General features: G+C 39.8%; 1 protein-coding gene across 3 annotated transcripts in view; it reads left to right on the top strand.

Moving 5' to 3' along the window:
- Positions 1 to 18664, top strand: part of lama5 (laminin subunit alpha 5) — a 228071-nt gene that overhangs the window by 185051 nt on the left and 24356 nt on the right. For all 3 annotated transcript variants that reach the window (XM_062979024.1, XM_062979023.1, XM_062979022.1), the window contains exons 44-58: positions 334 to 414; positions 568 to 782; positions 2821 to 2921; positions 3639 to 3819; positions 5616 to 5759; positions 7178 to 7329; positions 7421 to 7531; positions 7702 to 7813; positions 9439 to 9609; positions 12282 to 12478; positions 14163 to 14279; positions 14949 to 15103; positions 16042 to 16183; positions 16822 to 16924; positions 17407 to 17520. In XM_062979024.1, the coding sequence (XP_062835094.1) occupies positions 334 to 414; positions 568 to 782; positions 2821 to 2921; positions 3639 to 3819; positions 5616 to 5759; positions 7178 to 7329; positions 7421 to 7531; positions 7702 to 7813; positions 9439 to 9609; positions 12282 to 12478; positions 14163 to 14279; positions 14949 to 15103; positions 16042 to 16183; positions 16822 to 16924; positions 17407 to 17520 (2096 nt within the window). The remainder of the gene's footprint in view (positions 1 to 333; positions 415 to 567; positions 783 to 2820; positions 2922 to 3638; positions 3820 to 5615; positions 5760 to 7177; positions 7330 to 7420; positions 7532 to 7701; positions 7814 to 9438; positions 9610 to 12281; positions 12479 to 14162; positions 14280 to 14948; positions 15104 to 16041; positions 16184 to 16821; positions 16925 to 17406; positions 17521 to 18664) is intronic.

Below are 18664 nucleotides of genomic sequence, written 5' to 3'. Positions count from 1 at the left end.
GGATGGGAGACTGCTAGAAAACTCCAGAAACTGCCAGAAATTCTACCTGAAGTCCTAGAGAGCCATCATCGCTGATGGATTTATGTTTTTTATTATTTTATGTGGCATTTGTATGCCATCTTTTTTCCAGAATAGGGCCTAACAGTTGAAATACTAGGTTAGATGGACCAATAGTCTGATTCACTATAAGATAGCCTCTTGCGTTCCTTGAAATCTTATTTTGTGTTATAATCATTTTGTGGACAGGTATTGACTGTAATCTGGGCCGTTTGTTCTCCTTCTTAGATATTAAATGCTATTTCCCCTCTGCTTGTCTTTTTTTTTTAACTTCAGCTTTGCCATTGGATGTGTGCATAAAGGCTCTTCCACTCAATGCCTTTGCAAGCCTGGTTATGCCGGAGTTTCATGTGAACGGTAAATATCAAGGATCTGCCAGCTGGCTTTGCCTAAGGTGGTGTAAATCAGCATTACTCAAAGAAGACATAAGAAAGAGCAAGGGAGTGGGGGGTGTGGGACAGTTGCTGTGCTTTTGCCACTCTCTTAAGACTCTACTTTTCCTCCCCAAAGTTGTGCTCCAGGTTACTATGGAAATCCTCTAGTGATTGGCAGTTCCTGCCAGCCCTGTGACTGCAGTGGAAACGCTGACCCAAATATGCTCTTTAGTGACTGTGACGCATTGACAGGATTCTGCACAGGATGCATGTACAACACAGCAGGGCCACGGTGCGAGGTCTGTGCCCCTGGGTTTTATGGTGATGCCGTGATGGCAAAGAACTGCACTGGTAAGTTTGCCTCGAAGTTGGCAACTAGCCACACTTTGGGATCTATTTATGAAGCCTCCGGCAAAAGAACATTCTCATATGAAGAAGCATAGAAAATAGGGATATATGCTAAACCCTCTTTACCAAGTTATTTTCCATTATAAACTGTTTATTCAAAGCATTTTAATGTACTTTTGAGACAAAAAGATTGCGAAGAAGCCTACGAGGATCAGTATGACAACCTTCAAGCTTGCAACTGAAGACAAAATGACATAAAAGAAAATTGCGAGTGGGAGGAGAAAGATCAGACAACAATTCATATAGCTCTCATGAATAAATGAGATAGAAACAGATTATATATAGTGTTTTGAAATGGTTGCCGTCAGGTGGCTGTTGAAAGGAGGTCAAAGGAAATGAAAATGAATTAGTATTGTTTGTCGTAGCTCCTTATCTTTGAGGAGAGAGCATTTGAAGAAAGGCCATTGGAAATATGAAGCCTCCTCCCTGTTCCCTTAGTGAGATTTATTATTGTGTCGGAAGCAAACAGAGGTTACAAGTTGTAATGTATTTGAAAACACAAAGTTAAAAAAACAACAATTACAACTTGGCATTATACTAAATGTCCTTTGACCAGTAGCTGGCCACTTGGAGTGCCTCCGGTGTCACTGTAAGAAGGTCCTCCATTGCGCATGTGGCAGGGCTCAGGATGCATTGCAGTACGTGGTCTGTGGTTTGCTCTTCTCCACACTTGCACTTTGTAGCCCATTTCTTAAGGTTGGTTCTGCACCTCGTGGTGCTATAGCACAGTCTGTTCAGCATCTTCCAAGTTGCCCAGTCTTCTGTGTGCCCAGGAGGTGTCTCTCATCCGGCGTCAGCCATTGATTGAGGTTCCGCGTTCTAGTCTGCCACTTTTGGTCTCTCGCTTGCTGCGGTGTTCCTGCGAGTATCTCTGTAGATCTTAGAAAACTATTTCTTGATTTAAGGCATTGGTGTGCTGGCTGATACCTAAACAGAGGATGGGCCGGAGATGTTAATGCCTTGGTCCTTTCATTACTGGCTGCTACTTCCCGGCAGATGTCAGGTGGTGCAATGCCGGCTAAACAGTAAAATTTCTCAAGTGGTGTGGGGTGCAGACATCCTGTGATAATACAGCATGTCTCATTAAGAGCCACATCCACTGTTTTGACGTGTTGAGATGTATTCCATACTGGGCATACATATTCCTGCAGCAGAAGCGGCTTGCAACATGCAACCTTAGTGAGATGAAAGCAACTGGAAACCAGAAACATTACGTGTCAGAATATCTGTCTATAGCAGGCATGGGCAAACTTTGGCCCTCCAGGTGTTTTGGACTTCAACTCCCACAATTCCTAACAGCTGGTAGGCTGTTAGGAATTGTGGGAGTTGAAGTCCAAAACACCTGGAGGGCCAAAGTTTGCCCATGCCTGGTCTATAGCAATATTCGGTAACATTTTCGTCAAACCTGCAAGATGGGATCCATTTTATCTTCTACTCTCTTCCCCCTTCTTCTCTCCCCAATTGCCAGATGCACCATTCTTTGTTTCAAAACAGGTAATGGCTTAGAATATATAATTTTATGACTTTTCTTCAAGGGTAGACTGATACAAGTGAAAATAAATACAGTGGATCCCTTGTATCCACAGTGGAAAAGTTCCTGAACTTAGCATGGAAACGCAAACAATAAAGAACTCCATCATGAATGACTTCCAACAGAAGCATACCATAGAATCACACTGGAGGACCTAACAAATGCCTAGTAAAAATGCTATTCTAATACTTCTAGGTTCTCCAGTGTGACTTTATGGTCAACCTGCAGTGAAAGCATACCATAGACTCATGTTGGATGACCAAAAATACCTAGAAAGGATGCATTTTTGGGAGTAAAATCATAGGGACCAATCCCATGGATTTGGGGATCATACTGTAGCGGATTCCTAAACATATTTCTTATCTGTGTGTTTATTTTGATTGGATTTTCACTGGAAGAAAGTAATCGTAATGGCATGAAAATCCCACCTAATCCTTTCCCTCCTTGCAGAATGCAGCTGTCTGTCCTGCGGAACTGAGTCCTGTGATCCTCGGACTGGCCAGTGTCGCTGTAAACCTGGAGTGACAGGTCAGCACTGCGACCATTGTCAGGTAAAACTAAATTGGATTATCCCCAATTACTCAAAGTGCTTCTGACACAAGACGTAATGTGATGTTTTCATGGCATTGATGCAAATTGCAGAAGTATAGCGATAGTCTGAACTCAGTGCATGCACACATAAGATGTAGCCAAAATGCATACACTATTATCTCTCTGTCTACATTTACAGTGCACCTGAAATTCAGTTACTGCAACTTAATTCCATTTGTTCATCTGTATCAATGAACTGTGTTAAGCCTTTTTATAAATCAAACAGTTGTGTTTACTAGCAAGATTCAAACTTTGAGTCTAGGGAAGGCTTTGAATCTTGGACAGTTTTCCTTAGATGTTAGCATCAGGCAGGACCTTGGTCTATTAACTGGTACCATATGAGTACATAAGCAATCCCATTGTAGATTGCTTTTTGGGTTTTTTAACTGCAATATTTATATGTTGCAGTTAACATACGGATGACTCTGATCAGTCTTTCGGCCTGCCATGGGATAAACATGGGGATCATTTACATGAGCCAAGATTATCAAATATCTTCACTAATATACATCTCTGTTCATGATTTGTTTTATTTTGAGGAATGCTCAATTAGCATCACTTCTCATCCTGTTGGGCAAAGGAAACCATGATACGAGAGAAGCAAATCCTAAAGAAGCAGGCATTGTTGTTCTTGCCACTTATAAATTGGAAACTAACGTGATATTTTCTCCTTTTAGGAAGGGCATTATGGATACGAAAATTGTTTAGGTTGCCAGAGATGTGACTGTGATATTGGATCCATGAGCAGAGACTGCCATGCCCAAAATGGGCAGTGTCGTTGCAATCCAGGTGTGAGCGGCTCCCGTTGCCAGCAGTGCACACCTGGCTACTGGGGACTCGGGACAAATGGCTGCTCAAGTGAGTGCTTTTTGGCTATTTTTATGCCTCACTAGGAGAAAAGTCAATATATACAGTGTAATGTAGTGGTCAGAGTATTGGAGTATGGCTGCATCTACATTGTTGAATTAATACAGTGCGACACTTCTTTAACTGCCATGGTTCAGTTCTATGGAATCCTAGTTTTACAAGTTATTAGCTTTCGCTGCCAACTAGTGCTGATGCCTCACCAAGTGAATCTCCCGCGATACAATGGCATTGAGTCATGGCAGTTAAAGTGGTGTCAAACTGAATTAATTCTATAGTATAGGTGCATACTACAACTATGGAGGCCAGAGTTTATATCCCAACTCAGTCATGAAAGCCACTGGGTGGCCTTGGGCATGCCATACCATCTCGGCAAAGGCAGACTTCCTCTGAGGAAACTTTGTCAAGAAAACTCCATGATGAGGTCTCCTTAATGTCACCACAAGTAGATAATAACTTGAAAGCATTCAACAACCAGGGGGGAAGCAAAAAATACCCCAAACAACACCCATGCACAAATATACAGACTCAAATAACAGAATTGCAATTTCACAGCTCAAAATATGTTTTTTAAATAAATGAGCTGCCTAGCAGAACTATATAAGGTTGTCACCTAGATGACATCTTCCAAATAGGGTCAGTTACTCAAATTGGGTTGGTGTACAAAAGTGGTTCCCATCCTTTTTTTGACCATGAACCACTTGACCAGGGACCACTTTGACAAGGGACCACTCTCCAACATTAGTACCAAAAGGGTAACGAATCGGTTTTTGGTCAACTTTAGATTCAGTTTGGTTATCTGGGGTGCTGATTTTTTAAAATTGCATTGGATAGACCACATCAGCTCTAGTTTCTGATAGAGAACAAGCCATCTGCTTGCCGACAAAAACCCATATTGGATAATCTAGAGCTGATGTGGTCTATCCAATGCAATTTTCTGAATCAGCACCCCAAATAACCACAGGAACAGTCCTAAAAACGAAGACACCAAGGCGCTCTGGCTTCCAGGCACCACATGGAACGGCTCCACTCAAGGAAAGAAGAGGAGAAGCAGCAGTCAGGAGGCTTGTTGTCACACCTTTCGTGGGTAATCAGCCTCTCCGCTCCCAACATCCCAGCTGCCTTGGCCCTATAAGAGGGTTTTGCGAGACCAGTCGCTCTTGTTGCAACAGTGTAGTAACAATGAAGCCGTGGACCATATTTTAATTCTTAGGGACCACTGGTAGTCCATGACTGGTAATCAAGGATAGGCTTACTTCATACAAGCTCCCAGATCATGGGCTGGAGGATCACTAACAAGCCCAGGCTCATGCATCTCCTGCATTTCTTCCTTATCCTTTTATGTGGTCACAGTTTAATGAATGGCTTCCTGCTTTGATCAAAGCATATAGCTGAAAGCCAGTACAGTAAATTGTAAATTGACCTAATCATTTCCCTGCAAACTAGATCAAAGACAAGAATTTGGTTCAGATATGTGGGCAAACTGTAATTTTATCAAATCTGGAAATAGTTAATGACATCTACAAACCAGTGAGAGAACTGAACCCTGGACAGAATGCAACAACAGTGTCTCTGGCATGGTTCAAGTCCTGTAGATTCCGGCTTTTTTAGCACATGAGTGCTAAGAAAGGATATAATGCTCTCACTATCTAAAGATTTGGTGCTGTAAGTACGCCTTGGCTCTTGAGAGTAGCTAGATATTCTGGATTTCAGCTCTTCACTTTTTCAATTCGTATTCATGGAGAAAATGGGATTGTAAGGTTAATGTGTCCTTTGTTTTTCCCCTTTAGAATGTCACTGCAAAGGAGGTTCTTGTAATCCACGGACTGGGGAGTGCACCTGTTCAAATGGCCTGACAGGGAAGCAGTGTGACTCCTGTATAAAGAAGTATGAGATTCCTGTGGTGGATGGTCCAGACAACATGAGATGTGAAGGCTAGTCTCTGACATTACTCTACTTACTTACTTCCTTGTCTTGTTGTGACCATTCATTTCTGCAACTGTCTTTGCAATGGGACTATGAAACTTTTAAATGAGGTGTTGGAATGATATGGACCACAGGTTTGACTCTTGATTGTAATCCACCAGAGTCTTGGACCTTTCCTGAACTCTCCCATTACGCACCCCCACCCCTGTCCTTTTTTTATTGCCCCTTTTCCATTTTTCATATGGAAAAAAGCACTATAAAATGCTCTAATCCCCTATTTTGAAGGTTTCCCACCACAAAACAGCAACATCCTCTCCTACAATTCCCTAAGGGAGAGTGATTGAATTTAATTCATGGTAACTATAACTGTAGTCATGATAATGTTGCTGTTACCCTCTGGAAATTAGAGGCAAGAAAAATAAGTGACTCCTCGAACTCTTGACATGTCTCCATCCCTGTTTTAAAAATTTCCATCCTATACTAATTTTTTTTGGATATGTGAAGCTGTTTGTTTTTGTATATTTTGTTAGAGTCATTAGAAATAAGCAATCAAGAAATGACCACAAACATATTCATATCAGTATTTTGTTTTTGTAATGCCTTACGCTCCCATTTGTCACTCATTTTCCTCCAAACAGATCCCCATTTGCTTTTTCTCCCTTTTTGGGAGAAAGGCAGAATATAAAATCAATATGTTAACAATAAATTATAATTTTCTTCATGTAGCTAAGTTTTCTCACATTTATACGCACAACTAAATGGTGACTACCATTATTTTAGTGCTATGTTCTTCCTGCTCATGCTTTTCCATCAATGGCTTTGTCTAAATCCTTGGTCTGACAAGCATAGAGTTTTTTTAATATTTAGTATCTTTGAATAATCAAAAGGATTCTGTAATACTCAGCAACTGAGTATTCTAAACATTCATTTTCATTTTTAGGATAAATTTCCATTAACCTATTTCCTTTCAAAGTTGATTTTGAATACAGCCAGACTCCCATATTTGTGAGGGATACATTCCTGAACTTACTGTGGAAACAGGAAATTGGATAAAAGTGAATCTATTGAAATAAATGACTTCCATTGGAAGTTACCATAGATTCACACTGGAGGACTTAGAAAATTCTAGAGAGGTATTCTCTGTAGGAATTGGCTAGGTCCACCAGGGCAATTCTATGATAACTTCTGTCAGAAATAGCACATAAAATCATCTGGCAGACCTAGAAAATTCTTAGCTAGGACAAACTTTGTTGGATGTATATAAGTGGAGCTGCAGATATTGACTCCACAGGTATGGATCCGCACTATATCCGGAATAGCTGAAATGTCAAATCTACCTTGGCCACTCTCTACTGTCTAGGATAGTTCTGTAAATTCATTGTAAATATCATCTAAAGGCTACATATTTGTTGTCTCTCACTAACAGCTTGTGACAGCTGTGTATTGCTCCTGTTGGAAGATCTCCAGAAGATTGAAAGCTCCTTCCCTGCCCTCAGGCATCAGCTGACAAGCCTCAATGCCACCTCTATAGCGTGGGCCCGTCTCCATAGTATCAACGGTTCTATGCAAGACATCATTGTACGTGAAGGTATTCAACAAATACTAATAGTTTTTTGCAGATGATATTGGGTGTCTGAGTTTTTGTTTTTGCCTCCTTAACTTCTTACAGAACCATCTTCATGAATATCAGAGATCCATAAACAGGGCCAGGCAACAGGCAGATGAGCTGGAAGAGGAGAACACAGATTTTGTTCAAGATTTGAATGCTCTTCAACACAAGGTACTGCTTTTCCTTTATACCCTGCCAAGAACTTAGTTCAGTTATTCAAAATAACATGTTAATTGCTTTAAGGGGGAAAAAATCTCCATCTGCTGCAATTTGGCTATGTCTTGTTGATGCTACCTGGTCTCTTTGGACTTCCTCTAAATCATCAACCTTTCTGTTTTTAGGCAACAATGACCAATAGGAAAGCTGTTCAGGTAACAGAAAGCACGGAAGAGAGCTACCGGCAAGCAGAGAACCTTGTTCAAGATATCAATAAAATTCAGAACAAAATTAATGGTAAGATAATTGTCTGAAGTATTAAAACCTTCTTGCTCTTAGGGAAGCCCTAACCCTGGTCATTACCTGTTGTATATAGAATACATGAGATAGTTAAAGCATGTAGAAAGCACTACCATTCATATTACTCATTTCTGGAATAAAAATTAAATAGCCCATTTCTGTGGATAGTTAGGACTCCAGAATCTCAAATATTGGACTTGCATTGTTTTGTTTGTTTGTTTGTTTACAGTATTTATATTCCGCCCTTCTCACCCCGAAGGGGACTAAGGGCAGATCACAATGTACACATATATGGCAAACATTCAATGCCATATGAACATAGAGACAGAGGCAATTTAACCTTCTCCAGCTTCCAGCTTCCAGCTTCCTGAGGGTATGCTCGATTCCAGCCACAGGAGGAGTAGCTGCTTCATCATCCACTGTGACATGAGTTCTTCGATACTTCCTCATTCCAAACGCTTCTGGACAAAGCGTAAATTAGTTAAATTAGCTTCCCCACATAAGTGGTACCTAAATTTCCTACTTGATAGATGCAACTATCTTTCGGGTTGCTTAGGTCAACAACGAGCAGGGCTATTTTTTATTTTAGTGGTCGGGTAGTCACTCCGACACGGGCTGGCCTCGAACTCATGGCCTCTTGGTCATAGTGATTTATTGCAGCTGGCTACTAACTAGCCTGTGCCACAGCCCGGACCTTCCATGAATTCTGGTTCTGGGATAAAGACATGGCATTAATAAAGTTAATGCTGAGACCCGTACAACTTCCACCATTCATCTAACTGAGTTATCTAATTTCAATAGTGCTTGAACTGCATTGCAGTTATTCTGTCAGAATGCCATCTGTATAGCTAAGGTACCATGCAGACATACCCTTTGATCAAAGCATGACATGAAACTGCTCAACAAATAATTGCTGAAATTGACAACTGGCTTTTCAGCCTACCGGTATGGTGAAATGGGACACTAAAATTTTCATCTCTCAGTAAAGTGTTGATCATATAAAATAATATTTCAAAGGAAAACTATATGTGTGTTGAGAATCGCAAAAAAAAGCATCACATGCACTCTTGACCTACATCAAGGTGATCAGAGTCAAAATGACATTTTGTATTATCATATTGGCACTCAAGTACAGTATGTACCTAACTGTTATTCCCATAGCAACACAGAAATATAGATAGCATCCCTGAGTTAAGTCTTCTCACAAGGGATGAGTTGAGTGTAACATTACTGTGAATAAGAATCATGGAGTAGTAGGGCATACCATGTATTTTGCAAAAGTTTATGGACACAAGAAATCATAGAGCAGACCAAAAACCTTTCCTTGGATGAGTGTGTCTTTGGGAAGTAAATAGCTAAGTATATTATTGGAAATAGTTTATTACCCAACACAGGATCTAGCAGCTGAGGTTGTTGGCTTTTCTTGGGGAGCAGGGAATCAGTTGCTAGGTTTTTTCAGTAATAGAGATCATCTGCAATAAAGCTGAGCTCTTTGAAGAAATTGAGACAAACAAATGTTCCTTACTACCATAAAGTGCAAGTGCTGTTCATTTCCTGAGTACAAATGGGCTATTTGTACTTGATGCTTATATGAAGGAGTTGGCATCCCTTTTTTCAAATAGATCTTGTTTGCCAAATGAACATCTTGGCCACTGCAAATGCCAGTTCCACTTCCACAGAGGAGTTTCGTCGGAAGATGGCTGAAGTGGATGCAATGCTGAGGCATATGAAGACCCTGGATTTTAGTTTTCAGAGAGAAACAGCTGTTGAGGAGCATGATGATGCTCGGAAGTGTGAGTATACTAGAAACAGCAAATTAAGTGTTTGCAAAACTGGTGGACTCTTTACAGCCACAAAGACTCCTTTCTTTAGATCAGGGGTCCCCAAACTAAGGCCCGGGGGCCGGATGCGGCCCTCCAAGGCCATTTACCTGGCCCCCGCCGTCAGTTTTAGACTTAGGCTCGCCCAAAGTCTGAAATGACTTGAAGGCACAACAACAACAATCCTACTTGGTTATCTCATTGGCCAGAAGCAGGCCCACACTTCCCACTGAAATCCTGATAAGTTTACAGTATGTTGGTTAAAATTATTTTTATTTTTAAATACTGTATTGTTATTTCATTTACCAATATTGTAAATGAAATATTGTAAATGGTAATAATATAATATATTGTGTATACATATAATATTGATAATAATAATATAATGTAATAAAATATAATATTTATTTATTTATTTATTACAGTATTTCTACCCCACCCTTCTCACCCAATAGGGGACTCAGTGCGGCTTATAATAATAGTACAATATAATGTTATTGTATAATATAATAATATTAATTATATATTATATATTAAATGTAATATTACTAATAATATTATGGTATAATGATATAGTACAATATAGTAATATATAATGCTAATATTGTGCTATGCTAATAATACAATATATTGTATGTACATACAACTTGTAAGCCGCTCTGAGTCCCCTTTGGGGTGAGAGAGGGTGGGGTATAAATGTAGAAAATAAATAAATAAATAATTGTTGCTTTGGGGGGGGGGGTTGCACTACAAATAAGACATGTGCAGTGAGCATAGGAATTTGTTCGTTTTTTTTTTTTCAAATGATAATTCGGCCCCTCAACAATCTGAGGGGCCATGAATCGGCCCCCCACTTAAAAAGTTTGAGGACCCCTGCTTTAGATAATAAGGCCAGGAGGATTAATTACAATGAGAAATTGAAAAAACTGATGCGGGGGGGGGGGGGGCAGAATTATAAAAATTATACCAGACTGACTTTGTATTATGCAGATCTATTACTACAGCCGTTTGGAGAATGTAGAGTTTGTAAAGCTGAAAGAATCAAATGTAGATTTCAATGGAAACTCTCTAACATTTATCTCAACAACGGATTCCCTCAGGCAGGAAGCAGCCAGGCTTTGAAGCTGCCAGGCTATTCAATGCTAATGAAGCTGGCCAAGTGCAACATTCACACTTGCCTCAAACAGACAAGAGTTCTTTCTCCCACCCTGGACATTCTACAAATATATCAACCCCACTTGTCTAATTTTCAGCAGACCTCACAACCTCTGAGGATGCCTGCCATAGATGTGGGTGAAACATCAGGAGAGAATGCTTTCAGAACATGGCCATACAGCCCAGTAAACTCACAGCAATCCAGTGATTCTGGCCATGAAAGTATTCGACAACACAGTTCTCTCATGCGTTAAGATTTCCTCACCTACGCTGGGGGCTTGAGACTGATTACCAGCCATAGCAATGTATTTCTTAGCCCCAGTTCATTAACAGTCAACATTTAAAAAAAACTATTTTATTCTCTGTGCACTGAGTAGGATTTACTATCTCTAAATCATATTTGACAAATATTTTTGGGCAATTCTTTGATTTGGAGTAAAATGTACTCTTAAAATGTGAAATAGACAATATGCAACAGAAAGCATTTATTGCAAATATATTATTAAAATGTAATCCTTACATCAGGGCTATGTCAAAACTTTTACCTGCATATAAAACTGAAATCAGTTTCATTGATGTTGATCTAGACTTTGGCTGGGAACAGACTGTGTTTCTTAAAGATAAGAATTTTCACCTTCCAGTTTCAATTTTACTTTTGGAGATCCTCCAAATTCATTTATAGCCTACTTGTGACTAGAAAAATAATAATCTTGGGAAAATGGGTGCTGATGTCTTGGTATGCTGAACAGAAAAAGCAGTGTCTTCTAAATTATTGAAATGTGTGTGCAGAATATCATGTTCAGAAATACTCAAGAAGAAGCAGCACCATCTGTTAAGTTTTTCATCACATCATCATGATCTATCTTCTTTTACTGAAAGGATGAGCAAATACAGTAGAGTCTCACTTATCTAACACTCGCTTATCCAACATTCTGGATTATCCAATGCATTTTTGTAGTCAATGTTTTCAATACATCGTGATATTTTGGTGCTAAATTCGTAAATACAGTAATTACTACATAGCATTACTGTGTATTGAACTACTTTTTCAGTCAGATTTGTTTTATAATATGATATTTTGGTGCTTAATTTGTAAAATCATAACCTAATTTGATGTTTAATAGGCTTTTCCTTAATGCCTCCTTATTATCCAATATATTTGCTTATCCAACATTCTGCCGGCCCATTTATGTTGGATAAGTGAGACTCTACTGTATGTTTAAATTGTATATCCTTTGAGAGCTATGGACACTACCAGACCAGCCCTACATTCCAGGATCTGATCCCATGTTTTCTGATTATCCCAGATTATCTGGCAGTGCGGACTCATATAGTTCAGTTTTAAACAGAAAATATGGGATCAGATCCTGGAATGTAGGGCCTCTTTGGAAGGGTCCTATGTCTTTCTTCTTGTTTGGTTGTGACTGGTGTAACACAGCAGAAACTTTTTCAAATTTATTAGTTACTATTATGAAGTCTCATTCTATTAGTGCTGGACCGTGTGAAGACTGAGCTTTTCGACAAGTTGGAGTCCAACCAAGGGCTAGTGAGCCGTATCAATGACCAGTTGGATCAGTACGGCTCAGAGTTGATGGACCTGCGAGATGCCCTCAATGAAGCTGTGAATAAAACCCGCCAGACAGAAGACCTCAACAGCCTCAATCGTAATCACCTGGAGGAAACCCAGGTAAAGCAGAAGGGAGCTTTTGCTGCCAAATGAATTGTTCTGCTTGGGAGAATGGTATGTTATGCAGCAACTAAACTGACTGATTTCTTCCTGAGGGTAAAACATGTCTGACATGGAGACAGCATCCAATATGTTCTGTCATATTGGTGTCTATCTCATGTTTGTTGTCTATCTAATAGCACTCAAGCCAAATCATCTTAAAGCCTTCCATGGCCTCTAGTTGATTTGTTATATGGAGTCACAAACACACTTATTTTATAACTAAATAAAACGCCGTTTCAGTGGATATTATTATTATATTTATTTATACCCTGCTTTATCTCCCCAAAGGGGACTCAAAGCAGCTTGATATAGAAGCATTGGTATCCAATTTACAATATAGTAAAAGTAAAGGTTTTTCCCGGACCCGACTCTGGGGGTTGGTGCTCATCTTCATTTCTAAGCCGAAGAGCCGGCGTTATCCGTAGACACCTCCAAGGTCATGTGGCTGGCATGACTGCATGGAGCGCCATTACCTTCCTGCCTACCTATTGATCTACTCACATTTGCATGTTTTCGAACTGCTAGGTTGGCAAGAGCTGGGGCTAACAGTGGGTGCTCACTCCGCTCCTGGGATTTGAACCTGAGACCTTTTGGTCCACAAGTTCAGCAGCTCAGCGCTTTAACACACTGTGCCATCAGGGGGCCCCATTTACAATATACAAATATACAAACATTAAAACAGAATAAAACACAAACAGTATTTTAAAATTCAGTTAAAATTCATAAAACTTATTCAAAGTTAAAAACCATAGCATCCCCTGACTAGATCTTAAACACCTTAATCTTTAAATACCTGTTTCAATAAAAAGGTTTTAGTCTGCCGCCGGAAGGACAGCAGGGAATATAGGAATATGGGAATATAGAGTTAAAACCGTCTGAGCCTAGAAGACCTGTGAGCAGCATATAATTTGCTGTCATTTCTGTATTTTTTCCTGATTCTCATTTCATTTTTGATCTAGAAGATGACTTACATATCACATTGCCACAAGCTTGGTGCAAAATGGTCATTAAGAAAAAGAATTCAGGCACTTATATTGGGTTTTTTTTAAAAAGATTTTTTAAAAGAATTATTTCAATAAAAATGGAGGAAGAAAATAAGAAAAGGGAAAAGGTGAAGTGTATAGAATATAAGCATGGTTTAGCAGAAAAACCAGCACATCCAAAATGTAGGGCTAGAGTTTAATGGATGCCCAAGTGTCCAATGCAGGAAGCGATGAATTGGGGGTAAAAGGCAAGGTGAGTGAAAGAAGTCCTAGGGTTGCAACTATGGGCCCAGTCTGGAAGGGGGATCTGTCACAATGTGCTAATCCTGCAGTCTGAAAGAAGGCATGTGGATTTGCAAAGAGAATGTTAAACACTCTATACCAGGCATGGACCCTTGCTCTTTATCCCCAATTAATCCCTTCCTGCATTGGACACTTGGGCATCCATAAAACTCTCTATCCCTACATTTTGGACTTCAACTCTCATAATTCCTAACATATGATACACTGGCTGGGATTTCTGGAACTTGAAGGCTAAAACACCTGGAGGGCTGAAGTTTGCCCATGCCTGCTTTATATCATTTGATGGTGGCCCTTGAGAACATGCTGAATATTTATGTTGGGCTGTGTTAGTTCATTGGGCATCTCCATCTTTCCAGCAAAAAAGAAAGGAGATGAAAGAACAGTATGCTGAGGTCCAGAATACTCTGGAAATGGCTGAAGAGTCTCTAGCCCAGGTCTCAGATTTTCTGCAGATGATAGAAGATATCAAAGAGGTAAGTGCTAGGAAACTAAAACTTTGTGTCAAGGCAGAAGAGAGTGTTAGTTGAGGGTGGGAAGTGATGATATGTCTAAATGTAAGAGTTGCTGTTTGTAAATTGTGGAAGAGATGGCAAACATGATTTAGTTCATATGATTTTATTATGAATCATAGCATAAAAATTGTTCCCTTGAGAAAAATTGTTGCTATCTGCCGTTATCTCCTTTCCCCTCAGGATTAATACACAATCCATAAAAATGAGAAATTGTTTCAGCAGCCTTTATATGAAACACATAGCTGCCACATAGTTTCCATTAAGCTATATTTAGGCACCTTATATCATTGTGAGATGTCAAAGAAATGAGTAACATATGTCTGTGTGCATTTGCCTTTTTCATGGTTTTAGGCACTTTTCTAAAATATGATGGGTCTATATCATCAGTTTAACTGATGATACCAACCGCTTAGAAAGTCAGAAGAACTGACAAAACAAATAGAATTAATTTGTGAGAATTTCCACATCATTTACAACCAACAATATGATCCACTTTTATGAATAGTTATTGTAATATGACTCAGATGGTTAGATGCTTTTCATATTGCCAGTCTTACTGAGATGCTTCTTCAGACGGAGAGAGGAAACAAAACCCATGATGGCTGGCAATTGCACCTTGTTGTTTTTCAGGAATCTGAGAAGTTAGCTGCCCAGCTTGATGGAGCAAGATACCCTCTGTCAGAGAAGGCAAAGGAGTATTCTCTTGCTAGCAACAAGATCCCTATTGTTGAGAAAGCTGAAGGGCATGCAAAGCTTTTGAATGAACTGGCGCAAAACCTGTCCAGGTAACCAACTATATTTTACTTCTCTGCCTTTGTTGCTTTATTTTGCTGGTTTATCTGGGTTTCTGCCTTGAGATTTCTCAGTGACACATGCTTAAAGCTACTTGATGTACATAACCAATATTTTTGTACCTAAAGATTTAGGGGAGAACAGGGTTCAATTTCCTGCTCAGCTATGAGTGTCCATGGGGTGTCACATCCTTTCAGCCCCAGCCAAACCCATGTTAGGTTCACCTGGTCACCACAGGTTGGAGATGACTTCAGGTGCATGATAATGTCTGAACACTCTTCTGTAAGAACAGACCAGTTGAGCACCATCTGTGTGACTTTTGGAAAGAAAGGTTTAGCTGGAATTTTCCTGGCTCTTGAACAGTTTTCAATTTGAAAGATAGTGCAACAGGATGCAGCAATTGTCCAACCAGGTTTTCTCCTAAACACAGTGTTGCTTTTGAAAAACATGTTTAAAATGATGGAATGGCAAAACAAATATTTGAGATGATATGTGGAGATAACACCATGTGTTTGATACTAATCAAAATCATTGCCAACACCTCATTTTTCAGTGCATAAAATATTTTATCATCTTTTTCCAGTAGGAAAGTATAGCTGTCATAACCAGCACAGCTGAGGCAGAGTATCCATGCTGGACCGTGGGCATATTAGGAAATAAGAATCTTTGGTAGCAAGGTCTAGGAAGGATTCAGACATTTCAGGGCCGCTCATATGTCTTCCCAGTCCTGTTAATTCTCAATGTTAAGAAAATGAAATGATTCTCAGAAGGCTCATGTTTATCAGTTGTGAAGATGTCTTCCTGATTTGAGAAAATTAACAGGGTCTTCAGGAAGCAGCCTTCTGATTAAGTGGCTTTGGATCCCAGCCTTGACTTGGCCACTTGACCTGGCAAATATCCTTTTCTTTGTTTACTTGTCTTCCAAAACCAGCATCATCCATGGCACAAATCAGAATGGATTTATTCAACGAGCCATCAATGCCTCCAATGCCTATGCCAGCATTATTTCAGCAGTCACCGATGCAGAAACTGCAGCCAATGAGGCAAAGAGAGCAGCCACTGAAGCTTTGACGGTATTGGTCCCTTTTTCTAAGCAATAAACCTTTAAAGTCATGGCTACAGCTAGTGGTTCTGTTAACATTATTTTGTCAGATAATATAGTTTCCTGCCCTACACTTTCCCAGGTTGTAATTTCTCACTGAATATATCAACTGCTCTGTCAGGAAAATTGTCCTCCTTTACACACAATTTGCTCTTTTTTGCCAGATGCCTTGCAAACAAGTGTCTCTCATTCCAGAGCTTGTTGGAAGAGAAGTAGCCTGGCAGACAAAGGGGGAAGCAAGAGAGAAAATGATAGCTTGTTAATGTAATGGTGGTAGCCATTGACAGTTATCGCATGTGTACTTTTATCTGCCGCCTCACTGATTTGGAGCGGTGTCAATGCACATTACCCAGAATTTGCAGCCAAATTGCATGTAAACTCTTTGTGTGTCTGCTCTCAGTCCAGGTGGTCATTTGAATTTAGATCATAGGATACTGATTCAACTATTAGCAGAGTTGGCAAATGCTTATTTTCAAGGATGCTGGCAAGTATGGCATCATTGCAAAGCAATGTGAAAGTACAGGAACAGAGAATGTGGTTAGCAAATGAAGTTTTAGCATGACTCAAATGAGCCACAGATTTATAGGAAAGTTTCTTCTATGTATGCAGAATGTCATTTTGGAGGATCTTGGGGCCAGTTCAAAAGAGATGAAGAAGACCAGCGCTGCCTTAGAAGAAGCTGGGAAGAAAGAACAAAGGAAGCTCAGTGGAGGTAAGAGAGAAAGCAATACCAACCTCTAATGCAGACCTGGGCAAACTTAAAACCTCCAGGTGTTTTGGACTTCAACTCCCACAACTTTCAGGCTAGGTGGATGTGAAATATACATTAACTTCATGATTAGACTTGCACCCCAAGTATTTCAGGCAAGGCATACTCAACCAGTACTTTTCTGGGCCCCTTTACATTTCCCTATTATAGTAGACAACTATCTGTTTCTAGCTGAGCAAATCAGAGATGGCTACAGAATATGGGAACATTGCCTTAATTCTTGGGAAGAAATGGGAAAGAAAGGAACAACAATAGATTAGATTTATGAAAGTTTGTGTTGGTTGGAGAATATAATGCTAATGTCTTACATTACTTCAATATTCATAACATCAAAACTCTTTTGTCTTCTTAATGATGGACACCATATTCCAATAACTCAGATTTAATACACGTGCAACCCTGTGTTGTGTTTGTTTCATTCCCAGATATCAGGGGAGCACTACAGGCTGCCAAAACCAGATTAACAGGCATCCAAAGAAAGAAAGAAGATCTTCTGAATCAGCTACAGTCAGTGAAGAGCACACTGGACATGGTCCAAGGTTGGTCCAAGTTATGCTTCCTTCACAAACTTCCCTTCCCAGAATCTCAGCTGAACTTTTGGTCATTTGATCCGAATAATTCTTCTTCTGGTTTTAACACCAACTATAATGTATTTGTCAGCATATCAATGTGTGTTTTCAAATGGACAGTGCCTGGCAATACCAAAAGATTCTGTTCCTTTTTCTTAGCAGATTTTTTGTGGCAAGAAAAGTTGAGACAAATAGTTGGGAAACTTTGGAAGAGCTATGAATGGGAAATAAGGGTGCCTGCACTCCTATAACACACAAGGCAAAGCCTTATCTGTAAGCACCCATGATTTCAATGAATGAGAAGTAGACATGTATTATTTTCCAGTCTTCACTACCAAAAGCCGAGTTTACTGCTTGATTCCAGGATCACCTGCTAAATCCTGTTTTCACAACTTTGAATGTTTGAAATTGACTTACATTAAAATTTACATGGTATGCCCAGACCCATAAAAGTCCAAACAGCACATAATACTTTTTCAGGATTCTGAAAGTATTTATATAAAGTGTAAAGTCTTCAGAAACCCTGAACATAGCCAAAATAGAGTATCTGTAATGTGGTTTTCAAACTGGAAAAACAATTCAAATTAATGGACAAGCACTAAGGAAGCCCCCCCCCCCAATTTAGATATCTAGGGTCACTGGTCTCCATACATGGTGACACAATGCCAGATGTACGGTCACAAATGAATACAGCCTCATTGAAATGGTGGCAAACTACTGACATTCTGTGTAACTCAAAAATGCTTGAATAACGCAAGGCTAAGATCTACACTACAATTGTTCTCCCAGTAGCCCTCTACAAGGCAGAGTTGTGGCTAGCAACAAAGAAACATGAACAAACCCTTAACACAATGGAAATGGAAATGCTGAGATGGACATTTGGCTTGACACTTCTTGACCATGTGCCAAAAGACTAGGAATAAAAGTGATCAGCAAGAAAATGTTAGAAGTAAGATTATGGTGGTACGGCCATGTCATGAGAAAAGAACCAACATCAGTAGCACAAACAGCACTACATTTGGAGATTGCAGGATGACAACCATGTGGACAGCCAAAGAAAAGTTGGATGGATACCATCAACGAAGACATGCATGCTCCCAGCCTGTACCTGAGG

The sequence above is a fragment of the Anolis carolinensis genome, chromosome 4 (genome assembly GCF_035594765.1).
Source record: "Anolis carolinensis isolate JA03-04 chromosome 4, rAnoCar3.1.pri, whole genome shotgun sequence".
In the NCBI taxonomy this organism is placed as follows: Eukaryota; Metazoa; Chordata; class Lepidosauria; order Squamata; family Dactyloidae; genus Anolis; species Anolis carolinensis.
The sequence above is the reverse complement of the archived record's forward strand: the minus strand, read 5'-3'. Positions and strand labels throughout refer to the sequence as shown.